The 13,808-nt window shown below is 39.8% G+C and overlaps 1 protein-coding gene across 1 annotated transcript in view; it reads right to left on the reverse strand.

Moving 5' to 3' along the window:
• The window catches only part of Invadolysin (leishmanolysin-like peptidase, invadolysin), an 89,419-nt gene that overhangs the window by 9,158 nt on the left and 66,453 nt on the right, over positions 1–13,808 (reverse strand). Inside the window, exons 5-10 of the mRNA XM_019044606.2 lie at positions 7,093–7,210; positions 4,496–4,674; positions 3,578–3,778; positions 2,397–2,622; positions 1,370–1,557; positions 457–589 (exon numbers count right to left, since the gene is read on the reverse strand). Of these exons, the coding sequence (XP_018900151.2) occupies positions 457–589; positions 1,370–1,557; positions 2,397–2,622; positions 3,578–3,778; positions 4,496–4,674; positions 7,093–7,210 (1,045 nt within the window). The remainder of the gene's footprint in view (positions 1–456; positions 590–1,369; positions 1,558–2,396; positions 2,623–3,577; positions 3,779–4,495; positions 4,675–7,092; positions 7,211–13,808) is intronic.

The raw sequence follows: 13,808 nt of genomic DNA on the forward strand, positions 1-13,808 counted from the left end.
AGCCACTTTCAAATCATTTCCAAGACGTCTTTTCTTGGATTCATAAAGAGATTGACAGAAATGAAGTTCAAATAACCTCCAAAACATTACATTAAACACTAATTCCATTGAGGAAGGGAGGAAGGGGGGGTCTAAGATTCTTGTATGATCTTTTAAAATTCTTCTTTACTCTCTTCTTTATTCTCAATAGAATTCTTTTTCGTGACCTATGAAAACACAACGGCTGAAACGACCAGCGCAGCACGACCCTTGTAGAACCCTTTGATGCGGGAAACTGGTGTGTCAGGCAACATGTTCAGAAAGTAAAATATAAAAGAAAATTTTAAACATTAGGAAACTTTTAAAACATCAATTAAAAATATAGGTACCAAAAATAAATTAAATACCGATTTCCCATGCTTCAAACGAGAGATTTATCTTTAAATCTTTCTTGAAAGGATTCAAATCTCTTTTTACCTGATAAAATGGTGGTAAAGGCTCAGCATGTTCAACTAAGTTGCAGAGGGCTAGGGAGTTGCGATCATCTGTGCATTCAGTTTCAAGAGGATCCCGCTTCACTTTCTCACAAAACGGGTGGATTGATTTATTCCTGAAAATAAAATTAGCCAAAAATATTATAAGTGCAGGCTGCAGGCTCACTGAATTCGTCTTGAACCAATATTTTTTTTCTTTTTCCTTTTTCCATTGAAGAATTTAGAATTGGTTGTGTGCTAAATGGAGTCTAAAACTCGATTAATCTAACATTTGAGTAATTTAGAATATCATTGAATACTTAAATTACGTTGATAATTAACTCTCACTAAAATCATTCATTTTAAAGATAATATTTTTTCCCTCCTCCCAATATTAACCTTTCTGAAAACTTTCTTCCATTACATATCTCTCTGATTTAACTATGGCGAACAATCCTGCCCCTTCTCCAAACTTTTAACCTTTCTGGCTGACTCTCTTCAATTACATATCTCTCTGATGTAACTATTGCAAACAATCCTGCACCATGATATGTGACACTGATAACGATTAGAGGGCTTTTATTTTATCCATGGAACGCATGGAACGCAATGGATTGGGATCTTTGCAGTTCCGGACGGTTCAACCGGCCTAACTGCGGCCTCAACCCACCTCGGAAGAGTGGTCTGAGCTTTCCACTGGAACGGATGGACCGCACTGGAACATGCCAGTGGAATAGGATAAAAAAGTGATGCGTTCCGTAGCGATCCTCTGCGGTTCGGATAAAAAAAAGCCCTTAGCAACAACTAAGGTAGCTCTGAGTCTCAGTTAAAAAAGGAAAAAAACAGGAGATATCCCACTGAGTGAGGTTTTGGAAGCTTAAACTTGCTTTAGGTTATTGCAAATACTGAGAACTTACTGAGCTCGCTTTGAGTCAATCCAGTGTTTGCAGCTCCTCATGACAAAATCACAGCCTAAGTTTTTGCCCCAAGCTAATGGCTGGGCCATGGAATAATTTGCTTTGTACCAGCCGGTATCCTCCATTAATGCTAAGGTGACTCTTGAGTATGTTGGATTCTGAGTGTGAGTTCCAGTCATTGCTTCATTCTAAGAGTAAACATAGAAAAATGGTTTCGTAGATTTAAAAATTATTTGCTTTCATATTAATTTGTAAAAGACTAGCTGTAACAGAATAGACCCTGATAGGTACTGCGTATCACACTTAGCAGTTAAGGCAACACGCCTCAAAATGCAGGGTTACCATAATTTCTTCATCTTCAAATTTCCAGACTCTAAAATTTTTGATTCCCAGACATTTGCTGACTTACGGATAAAACTTCCACTTTGATTTTTTCCTTTAAATTACACACCCTTCTGCTAAATGCTAAGCACATTTAATTCCCTGATTTTATGTATAAATTTCCTAACTTTAGGTAATAATTTCCTGACTTTTCCGGTTTTCCACACCGCCGGCAACCCTGAAAATGGGCTCACTAACATCGTCACTTTGCAAAGATTATATAGTATCATTTCAAGCAGCCAGCTTCCGATGTGAAGTTGGTGCAGCAGTTCCCCGCCAGCACTGAGCTAACAATTCCTAGGCTTGACATGTTCCAAATGGCTCTTTAAAATCTATCATCATGGTTGAAGCCTACCAAAACCGTTGTAGTGCGCAATTTGATTCAAATGGACTCTTGTTTTTCATGTCAGCAGGAAATTTAAATAAGTGATAACCAATTCTAAATAAAATTGAAAACATAAAAACGATGGTTCAGAGTTTGTTCTAAAAATTCTTAATCGTGTTCTTCATGAAATTTCAAAGAGAGAACATGTATCAAAATGCTAAAAGTTGCACCCTGACTAGTGCTTCATTCTTCAATTTCAACTAGTCTTGGATACTAATTCAACAACCACTGAACTAGGAATACTTATTGTCCAATACAAACCTCAAACACACGTTTTTCCCAGTGTGTCAAAGCTGTTCCTTCTTCACCTTGATCCTCCAACTCAGCACCTTCTAGTGTTGGACAATTGAAATGTTTGCGAACTTCCTCAACAACTTTTGGTGTGACCAGAACTTTGACAGTTCGATCGACTGTGGAGTTATGGATAGCCCAATTTTTACGTACAACAGAGTTGATGACTTTCGTACTCCACTGCCGAGCCTGAAGCCTGTGTTCAGAACGATGAAAATCATTGATGAGAGAAATTATAACTGATAGTAATGCACCAAAGCTTAAAAATATGATTGCTAGGTATTAAAGTTCTGAAAATTTAGTTACGGAAAATCGAGAGAAAGCCTAGAAAATCAAATATTGAATAAGCATGCAGGTGCCTACGTTGTGCAACCTGAAAGAGTACCTAATTTGCCTCAATTTGTTTATTTATTTTTTTTCTTAATCTGTAAAGAGATAGAAAAAAAATGCAAATAAATGTCTCATGAATGTGCTCTGGCATCTTTTTTCCAGCCTTTTAAGTCCACATGGGAAACCGGCTTAACAGAAATTTTCCGGCAAGTACATAAATGGTGAGAGGGGATGCAAGTAATTTTCTCTTAATGAATTTCAGCAAGGGAAAATTTGAAAATGAAGGAGGTTTTTTTGTTTAATGTCTGTGGCTACTACAGAACACAAAAAACTTTAAAATTCCACAATTATCTTGATTGCAGGATTTCAGCATTACTTTACGAAGGGCATAAGTAAAGGGAGTGCAGACCTTTTTTTCTCTCAAATTATTGAAGATAAATTCACAAACTGATTGCGGTAGACGCAAGGGTCGTTTAGACAGTAAAATGGAGATGTAGCCAACAAGCGTTTAGACGCAAGGGTCGTGTAGACAGTAAGATGGAGATGTAGCCAACGTGCGTTGCAACTTACTGTCAATAAATGAAATTGGTAAAAAAATGTCTTTACTGTCATAATTTTGGCTGCTAGACTCGTTCTTTTAGACGGTTCAATACTTAGACAAACAGCAATACATATCCTCCTCCAGGGTATGATCTACATTCAGTTGTAATAGAATGCATTCACACAAAAAAAAAACTATCTGCTGATATAGATAAACATTCTTTGCAAAGAAAAGCTTCAAGTTATGAGAGATAACAAACAAAATGACCCTAAGACTATACTTTTCATTCAGGAGCGGTTTGCCATTGTCCTCCCGCGGAGTTAGGGGATTGCCATCTTGATCTCTGTAAAAGGCAAAAAGACTGACGGAGAATCCCAAGGCATGGAGAATTTCATGCTTGACAGTAGACAGCAAAATTTCTAACTCCTGAGGTTTCGTGCTGATACTGTTTGGACACAGATTAGCATGTCCTGCTATGGGCCTGGAAATGATAAAAAAAAAAAAAACATTAGAGAGACTTACATAAGGCGTACAGACACAAATTTAAATTGATAAAAAAAATTCTGTACCTAAATTGAAACAAAAAAAAAAAAAAAAGAGAGAGAGAGAGAGAGAAAAAAACAGGAGCACCTGTTAAAGATTTTATAATAACGATCATAGAGTAGGGAACAGAGGCTGAAAAAATAATGATAAAAATCAATGTTTTTAGTTTAAATTGTTCATTTATATTAAAACTAAAGTCAGGTTGTCTTCAAGATTAGATTACGCTAGATTAGATTTCAAGCCTGGGCGACAATACTTTGAATGCGGAAACTCAGAGAAGTATATTGTAAATGGTTCGACATCCTGATTTGAAATTTTGCAGTTTAGGGGTGTTCCTAAATTACGTAACGCTGAATTTGCATTTTTTTGACAACCCCCCCCCCCCCCCCCCCTGTAATGATCTGTAACGCTGTGTTAGACCTCCTTAAAAAATTGTGTAACGGAGGAAATTTTTCGACAGCCGAATGCTCATGCTACATTTTCAGTTACTATACCTATGGTCAATGCTTGCCTCTTACTCATTTTGCGGTCATCATTACGACCATGTAAAAAGAGGTTAAGATACAGGCGGATGTGACCGATTGGAGCGAAAATCACGGCTCTACATAATTTTTCTTGAGAGGTTACGCGGTTGTTGCTGAAGCTTTGAACGTACCTGTCGAGGGCCGATTCCTGTTGACAGTGCGCTGCGTAGGCAACCGTTAGACCTTTATGGCATCTCTCCGTTTCCATGGCGCTTACGTAGAAGACGAAGTCGGCTCCTTTGATGCCCTCACCGGGTTTGTCCTCCACCGCTCCGCACTCCATCCCCGACGCATTGCACGTTCGACAAACCTGCCATCGAAAGAAGAAAATGTACTCGAGTCTCAGATTATTTGCTGTGATCGGAGCCTTGAGTACCGCGGATACTGAAGATTCGCGGTGCGGTATGAACCGTAGGGGAATGAGACTCGCGGATAATGGAAGAGAGCGGATGACTGAAATCGCGGTTCTTGATCATCACTGGTCCTCGATCATCCGCGGCTCAGAGGCTCTGAGCCATCTGCTGTTCTCAATTATGCGGGGCTTTTATTCGTCCGAAGTTCATATCACACCACGGATCTTGCTTCTTCGCGGTTTTTTTTTATCATCAGTGGCTCTCAATCACCTAAGAAAATCGCTCATCCATGGTACTCCATCAGCAGGATTGCTCGATCTTCCGCGGCTCTCGATCATCAGTGGTGCGTGATCATCCGCGGTTTTTGATTATACGCGGTTCTCGGTCATATGTTCTTCTCGATTATCCGCGGTTCTCGGTCATCTGTTTTTCTCGATTATCCGCGGTTCTCGGGTCATCTGTTCTTCTCGATTATCTGCGGTTCTCGGGTCATATGTTCTTCTCGATTATCCGCGGTTCTCGGTCATCTGTTTTTCTCGATTATCCGCGGTTCTCGGGTCATCTGTTCTTTTCGATTATCCGCGGTTCTCGGGTCATATGTTCTTCTCGATTATCCGCGGTTCTCGGTCATCTATTCTCCTCGATTATCCGCGGTTCTCGGTCATCTATTTTTCTCGATTATCCGCGGTTCTCGGGTCATATGTTCTTCTCGATTATCCGCGGTTCTCGGGTCATCTGTTCTTCTCGATTATCCGCGGTTCTCGGTCATCTGTTCTTCTCGATTATCCGCGGTTCTCGGTCATCTATTCTCCTCGATTATCCGCGGTTCTCGGTCATCTGTTCTTCTCGATTATCCGCGGTTCTCGGTCATCTGTTCTTCTCGATTATCCGCGGTTCTCGGTCATCTATTCTCCTCGATTATCCGCGGTTCTTGGGTCATCTGTTCTTCTCGATTATCCGCGGTTCTCGGTCATCTATTCTTCTCGATTATCCGCGGTTCTCGGTCATCTGTTTTTCTCGATTATCCGCGGTTCTCGGGTCATATATTCTTCTCGATTATTCGCGGTTCTCGGGTCATCTGTTCTTCCCGATTATCCGCGGTTCTCGGGTCATATGTTCTTCTCGATTATCCGCGGTTCTCGGTCATCTGTTTTTCTCGATTATCTGCGGTTCTCGGTCATCTGTTCTTCTCGATTATCCGCGTTTTTTGTGGATAGTTCATCCGTGGTTCTCAGTAATCAGCAATTCTCAACAATACACAGTTTTTGATCATCCGCGAATGATCGAGAGCCACGGATTGTTGGCACTCGCGGTTAATCGAGAACCTCGTGTAATTGAGAGCAGTGGGGGATTCAGAGCCACGGGTAAGGGATAGCCGTTGATGGTCGAAAACCGCGGATGATCAAGAACCGTGGATAGGCGAAGGCCGTGGGATCTCGAATGAGAACTACGGACGATCGAAAACCGCGGATGATCAGAAAGAATTGAATAATAATGAAAAAGAGAGCCACGCCGGATGAGACAAAATTACGAATAGTGTAAAACACGAAGCATGGTTCCAAAATGTAACCTGAGTGCCTTCATAAACTGCAAATCATGTTTTTATTCTGGTTGTTTACTCAGCACAACTGAGAAGAATTGTATTAAATTTCCCCCGCCAATAAAATACAATTTTTAAAAATCCTTCAAACTAAGAAAAAAACACGGTTAAACAAAAACAAGATTGGCATTGGCATGCGAAATTATACCAAGCAATAAAAGCCATAGTGGAACAATGCGAGAAATTTTGGCGCCCCTACACGCCCCATGTGTGACGCTATGGAGACTTGCGCTGCAAATTTTTTATTGCTTTATCTGAAAGTGCTTAAAGAGCTGATATCACAGTAGTTTTTATAACTTTTTTCTGATATGGGAAAAAGTATAAAAATAGATTTAAAAGTTAGAAAATGCACCGCCTAGTGACGTCATCTGGCGGCATTTCCCATTTAAACACATGTATTTTAGCAGACTAGATCACTTTGTCATATCTTCTCAAATAATTATTCAATTCATGAACCAAGGGTATCCTCCTGTTCAGTTTACTCAGTAGTTTCCACTTAAACATACGAAATGCATCAAATTTCAGACACCTGCAAATTCTCTAATAGAGAATCCGCAGGTGTCAGTGGCGTGGCGTGCTTCGATTTTATATCGATATTTCCCCATTTGAAGCTATGGTAAAGAATCGATTATTAAGGTGTTCGTTGCGAACACCTTGATAATCGATCCTTTTTCACAGGTTTAAATGGCAGATCAATCGATTTATCGTAAAACACGCCACGCCACTGGCAGGTGTCTGAAATTTGATGACTTAGCAATTAGGCAATTTTACTCACTTCGAGATGTTCTTCGGGGACTTGCACTTCGCCGCACATAGTTTTCTCCTCGCAAGCGTTCTTGCAGTAGGAATGCGGGTCTCCTTTCCTGTAAAACACTTGGTTCTGCTCGCATTTCCTGGAAAAAAACGAGCGAGAGAACGGAATAAAACACAAAGGAACGAAGAGCCACCCATATTAAAACAAAAGCTATATTCCGCTTCTCATTAAACCTTGAGAGCGTTCGTATGAAACACGGCCTTAAAATCGCTCCGAATCTGAAATCATTTTAATGTCGAGCTTCCCAGAAGATAATCGAACACAGTTCCAACCATGAATTTCAGTTCCGGGAAAAGCTTCGCGCCATCTCGTTTCTTTGCCGAAACGTTATTAAAAATTCCGAGAAGAAAAACTTCCGTCGCGAGGCGGGGGCACCGTTGATCCTTTCATAATCGTCCCCCGCGCGCGCCGGACTTACAGCGTTTTTATCCTTTTATTTTACAAATGTTTTGATCATCATTACCAGGGTGTCTGCTAAAATAGACTGGCGCAAAATCACTGGAAAAAAAACACATTGGATCTAGAGTCCAGACTCTTGAAAACATTGACAAGAAAAAATACTCTTGATTCCATCGGATTTTTGCTTAAATCAAAACGAAATCCGCTTAATTTAAGAGGCTTGGTTCTTGATGTAATCTAGATTCTGATTGAATCAAGAGTAGTTTTTCTTGTCGATGTTTTGAAGAGTCTGGATTCTAGATCCAATGTGTTTTTTTTTCCAGTGATGAGTACTTTTTCAGTGCATTCTTAAGAAATCCAATACCTCCTCAACAGAAAAATTCAGTACTTTTTCAGTACCTCCAATTGACGAAATTCGGCAACTTTCAAAAATTTGAATTCCCCGCTCAAATTGCTACAAAAATGACGAAAAAATGAAGAAAATCCGGACTTTCGTGCGGAATTTCGCACTATTTCAGTACTTCCGGACCGCCATTAAAAAATCAGTGCTATTTCCGGACTTTCCGGACGTGTAGACACCCTGATTATGGATAGATTTTCACTAAAAAGCACGTGCATCGATTCATTAATCGACGCACGTGCTTTTTCGTCAGGATGATCAGGCAGATGGAAAAACTGTTCTTTCTCTAAAATTTTCAGCAAACCCCCTACGCCTACACCCTTCAAAGTTTCAGAAAATATTTTTCTTTTACATTGTGGCAACGTTTAAGAATCAAATTAAATGAAAGTTGAAATTTGAGATAGAAAATAATCGGGAAAGGTCACTTTAAGCGCTATACTCATATTCCATGGAAAGAGGGGACAACTCGTTTTAAGGGTGGGTTGCGGGGGGAATCGCACCTTCCAGCGGAAAAACATGATTTCCATGAAATTGCCGCTGTTTGGAGCCCCTTCCTTCTCAAAAATAAATTTTCCTCTTAGGTTCAAAAAGAGAGAGCTATTAAAGTTGCCACTGTTCCCAGCTTCATACATAACTTGTCCCGTAAACGTAGCCACGTCTGTTATAAAATAAATAAAAAAACCTAGGGAACTTTAGAAGGCTGTAAGTCTGAGGATCATCGGTTTCGGAGAAGGCTGTCACACCGCAAATCTATCTCATTTTGATTTAGAGAATCGATTTCTTAAATTTTTTTACGATGACTGAATCACCCTGTACAGTTTAGTCATGCGGGTGACAGAATTTAATTCTCACGACGAAAGCTTTTGGTTCAGGGAGACATTAGAAAACGCTCAATCAATGCAAATCAAAACACCCTTCCCTAGCAGTAAAACGTATACTAACTTTATGACTACCAAAATTAAAAAAATGGTACGGATAAATTTTTTAAAGGGGGGAGGGGGGGAGGTGACGATATCTTCCCTACCCAAAATTGGAATAGGATGGAAAACACAAAAGGAGCGTTGCGCGGTTAAAGTAGTAAAAGTGAGAGTAAAAGTTGGGTAAAAGTAAGAGACCAGAGACAATCAGTGGCGATTTTGCAAGTTGACAATACTTTTTTCACTCCATTTAAGTCAAATTAAGATATAGATATTGGGTGATGAGGCAAGCTGACTCACCAAGAATCGATTGTTTCTCATACATTTAAATTCAGGAAACACGGGGTTGCCAACTTTTCGCGAATCGACACTGGAGACGGTATATATTAGGGACCTCGCACTTACGAACAGTGGGTGAGAGCAAGCTGATCCAGAATCGATTTCCATACATTAATCAGAAACGGTTGCCATTCGAAACGCTGAACTTTTTGACTTACGAAATTCGATGGGCACAGTCGGGGTCAACGCCATTTTTCACCTAACGATAGCTGATGAGTTATTTGTTGAGCAAAGAATAAAATCTGCCGTGATAGCGAAGAGAGCAGTAAGTGTCAAATTTTCGAAATCGAGTTTCATTCAAAATTTGTCAATTCTCCTTTTGGATGAGATCACTGAAATAGCTAAATAGTAACATTCATCTTGATTTTATCAGAACGAGTCATATGAGAAAGCCGTAAGTGCGCAAAAAATGACGTGGTTTCAGGCAAGACAGCAGTAAGTGACGATATTCCTCCAGAGAGCCAATGAAAACAGCAGTGCTTTCAAGTAAAGGACCGCCCTTTTCCGTCAATTTCTAACCTGAAAATGTGTTTGTTGTGTGTCCAAAACGCAACCACGAAAGCATGCAGAAGATAGCACTTACGGCTGTCTTGCCTAACACTAGCCTAGCATAGTAGATATAATTTAAGGCGCAGACCCCATGAGGCTTAGACCTGAAAAATGTTATGAGGATTAGACCTGGTAAAATTTTTACTCACCTGTGTTCCTCGACCACGCACCAAAACTATACTGACAAACTTGCAAGCAAAATGAATAACCGTTGAGACTACATTGTAACAACCTTCACATTAAAAGACTTGATTTTTGAAAAAAGAAAAGTCAATTTTTTTTTCAAAATTTCACCAGGTCTAATCCTCATGACATTTTCCAGGTCTAATCCTCATAACATTTTCCAGTTCTAATCCTCATAACATTTTTCAGGTCTAATCCTCATAACATTTTCCAGTTCTAATCCTCATAACATTTTCCAGGTCTAAGCCTCATGGGGTCTGCGCCTTAAATTATATCTACTTAGCATGAAAATGAAAAATACCCTTTTAATGCAATAGAAATAAAAGCGTTCGATTCCTAATCATCCAAACGATTTCTAGGAGTCCTTCGGACAAGTAGTGGCAATTTGACGAAGAACGGAGGCTTCTTTCAATAAAATTTTCCGGTCGGAAGCTTCTGAGCCCGTTTTCTCAAAACTTCATTTTTGCACATACTGCTCTCTTCGCTATCACGGTAGAAATGTAGTTCGCCGATAATAGATTGATGAATGTCAGAATAAATACTTGGCTGGGAGAATTCAGCACCAAATTCATTCTAAGATCTATTAGATACAATTGCTCGAGTCTTCGGTCACCAGTCAGCATTGCGCGAATCTGAGAGTTGTCTGCCGAAATTAACTTTAACAAGGGAAAATAGCAATGCGCGGAGTTTCTGAAGTACGTTGTCTCTGGGGCAGACACGCCTTCCGCTGAACGTTGACCGCGTAAGCCCTCGAACTCCAAGAATCGGAGGCGAAACAAAAATAAGAGGATTACTTACGAGCATTTGTTCCTGATTTTTCCCCGAAATTGCACGCGAATCGATGCGAACGCTGAACCACAAAAGCCAGGGGAGAGTGAACGGAAGGTAGAAGTTCAATAACTCTCATTACCGTGCCTCAATTTCAAAATTTAACCTCTTCTGTGACCGTTCACGGGGAAGCGGACCATGATGCATATAGTGGAGTTTTCAGGGGAGCGATTTCTGTGGGGATGGATTGACTTTGGGGGTTTTGAATTTTCACGGAAAACTCTCCGCACGGTAAAAGATTACCGTGTTTACGTTTACTTCAGGTTACTTTGAGTTACTTTCTTTCGGTCGGATCAACCTCTTTGTTGTTACTGTGTCCTGCTGAGCTAAAAATCGATCGTTTCTCTCGATATCACTCAGAGGTTACGACTTGGGAGAGGTTAAAGCAATTAATTATCATCAATGCGATCCAGGTTTGACCCTCGCAACTCGCGCCGGATTTTCAAAGAGGTTGAAATTTTTCGTTCCAAAAATGTCTAATAATTCAAACCAAATACTTAAAAACTGAACACCCCCCTCCGCCCCCAACGCATTACATGGTAATGCTAAAAAAAAGCGTGACAATTTTTTGAAATATGGAACAATGAAAACGATGCAATAGGACAGAGATAAAAAACACACTAAAAAAGTGTGACAAAGCTAAAAAATGCAGATTTTTAATGGGCCGGGACGTTTTGGAGTTTTAAAACAACCCCCCTTTCAACTGAACAAAATAAAACACTAGAATTTAAAGAAGGAGCAAGAGATAAAATTTAGGATATCCCTTTTGTTCCTTTCTTAATTTTTTTTTAATTTTAAATTTTGTATGCTAATACTGGAAATTCATTTTCTATTCCATCCGGCACTTGAAAATGGGATTACTACCATCCCAAATTATTTTCTGATCTTACTTCATAATTCATTATTCTTTGAAATATTGTAGTGCATGTTCCGTTGAAAATTCAAATTTTGCGAAATTTCTTTATTGCGTTTAGCCTCGGATTGAGTACAGAATGACCCCCTGCAATTTACGTCCCTGACACGGTCCGATAACTAAGGACCGTGACTAGGCATTTTTCCAGTATCTGATTTCTGGGCACACTGCTGCGCTCGCCGCACATTGGATCGAGTCAATAGGAGAGGTCGGACAAAATTTGGAAACTTTAAACTCTTATAACTCCGTTTATATGTTGCAGGCAATTAGCAATCGCCGGCAAATTGAAATCTATTCGTGTTTCGTCAACAAATTAAATCGTTTTCAAGTGGGAAAACGAGATTGGAAGTAGGGATTATTATGCTTTGAATTCAAACATACGTTAGCCCCTTCTTCTTGGATACATGGTGCCAGCTAGCACACTCGCGAGTTCGTGAAATGTCATCAATAATCTGTGTTAGGTTCGGTTAAGCAACTAAACTAACTCCTTGGCAATGCGGAGAGTATCGCTGGATTTGAAGGCGTTCCAAGCTGAGGTCGTGCCTTGAATTTCTTCGCTCAAGGAGACCTTTACTATATCGATGTTATCGTAATTACAATTTGACGAATTGACAAGTACGGAGCCTGCAAATTGCCGGCGATTGCTGACTGCCTGCGACATATACAAAACTTCGAGGTTCTAAAAGTAGTTCCATCGATTTCTTTGTGAAATTTTTATCTAAAATCACCCCTTATGGTTGAATAAATGACGAAATAAATATAAAAATTTGCAGTTTTAGTCAAAAATTCCGTGTCCAATCTCTCTAATTGACTCGATCCACTGAGCGCCGCGCGCACCGCGCCACGAGCAATCATCATAACGAGCGACGATCATAAAGCCTGATAAAGCATGAATTCGAAGCTTATTTGAAACTGCAGAAAGCTAGCGTTTACTTCCTGACGTCAGAGTGACTCTACTGGCCATCAGTGTCATACAGAGTGCCCCATTATGGAACGGCCGTATACTGCGGAAGTGTGCTCGACGGCTCAAAAAAAGGCTTTTCCCGTCCATAAAATATTTTCCCTCGAGTGCATCCCCGCAATTGCAGCTGTGACCTCTTCCCCCACCATCAAAAGTGGAAAAATTATATTTTTTTCTGAATTTTAGTGACGATTACGAGCCAAAACTCATTTAAAAGTACATACTACAGAAGATTACATGATTTTTAACGCTGAATGTATCCATGGCCCTAAAGAAAAAGCCAGTGATCATCTCCAAACCCTTTCAGGAGATAGAGGTTGCCAGCGGGCTGATTATTGAAATCGATAGACATAGCTATGGACAAAGAAGACTTAGAGGGTGTGTAGCGATCCGAGATGTTGAAATGTGTGGTTCTTATAGACTATGGGAGAAAATGATGGACTAACTGTCGGGTTTCTCGTGGGTTGCCGTTAGTTAGTCTATTACCTACTGCCTTTGTCCATTGCAACTACCAGCTTCCACCAATAGGTTCATTCCATATCGCTTTTCTCATCTATTTCTATAGCTTTGTCTATCAATTTCAATAATCAGCTCGCAGCTGGGGTCCGCAGGATTGCTAAACTTATGCTAGTACAGTCCCCTGCAACTGCACGGTCAAGTGGAGAATTGCACCGTAAAAAAAATAAGCGCAAGAAACAAGGGCTTGAGTAAAAAGTTACATTTAAAAGTTATTATGAGTTTCTGAAGAGATTTCCCGCGTTTTTAAGCCTATCCGACATCACTCCACCTATAAAGCTCTCCCAGAGTAAATGAAACAAGACGCTCGTCAGAGACGATGTTCGGTTATTCTCTAAAGCAACCCCAGTGTTTTTTAATCTTTTGGATGGATTTCTTCTTGGTCTTAAATAATTATGTCGCTCTTACTTTAAATCCTTTCCGAACTTTTCAGGCTCTCCTACCTTTGGGTTAAAATTCTACGACAATGTATTTATTCTACTACGCCTTTCAAAATGGTTGAAAAGATCAAGTTCCTCCAATTTCTTTCTCAACTAGGAATAATTATGCTATGCGCTTTTCTTTTGGGTTGCACATAAATACATTCCTTAGTAAATGTAAAAAAAAAAAAAAAAAAAAAAAAAAAAAAAAAAAAAAAAAAAAAAAAAAAAAAAAAAAAATGTATTGCGGTAG

The sequence above is a fragment of the Bemisia tabaci genome, chromosome 2, assembly GCF_918797505.1.
Source record: "Bemisia tabaci chromosome 2, PGI_BMITA_v3".
Lineage (NCBI taxonomy): Eukaryota > Metazoa > Arthropoda > Insecta > Hemiptera > Aleyrodidae > Bemisia > Bemisia tabaci.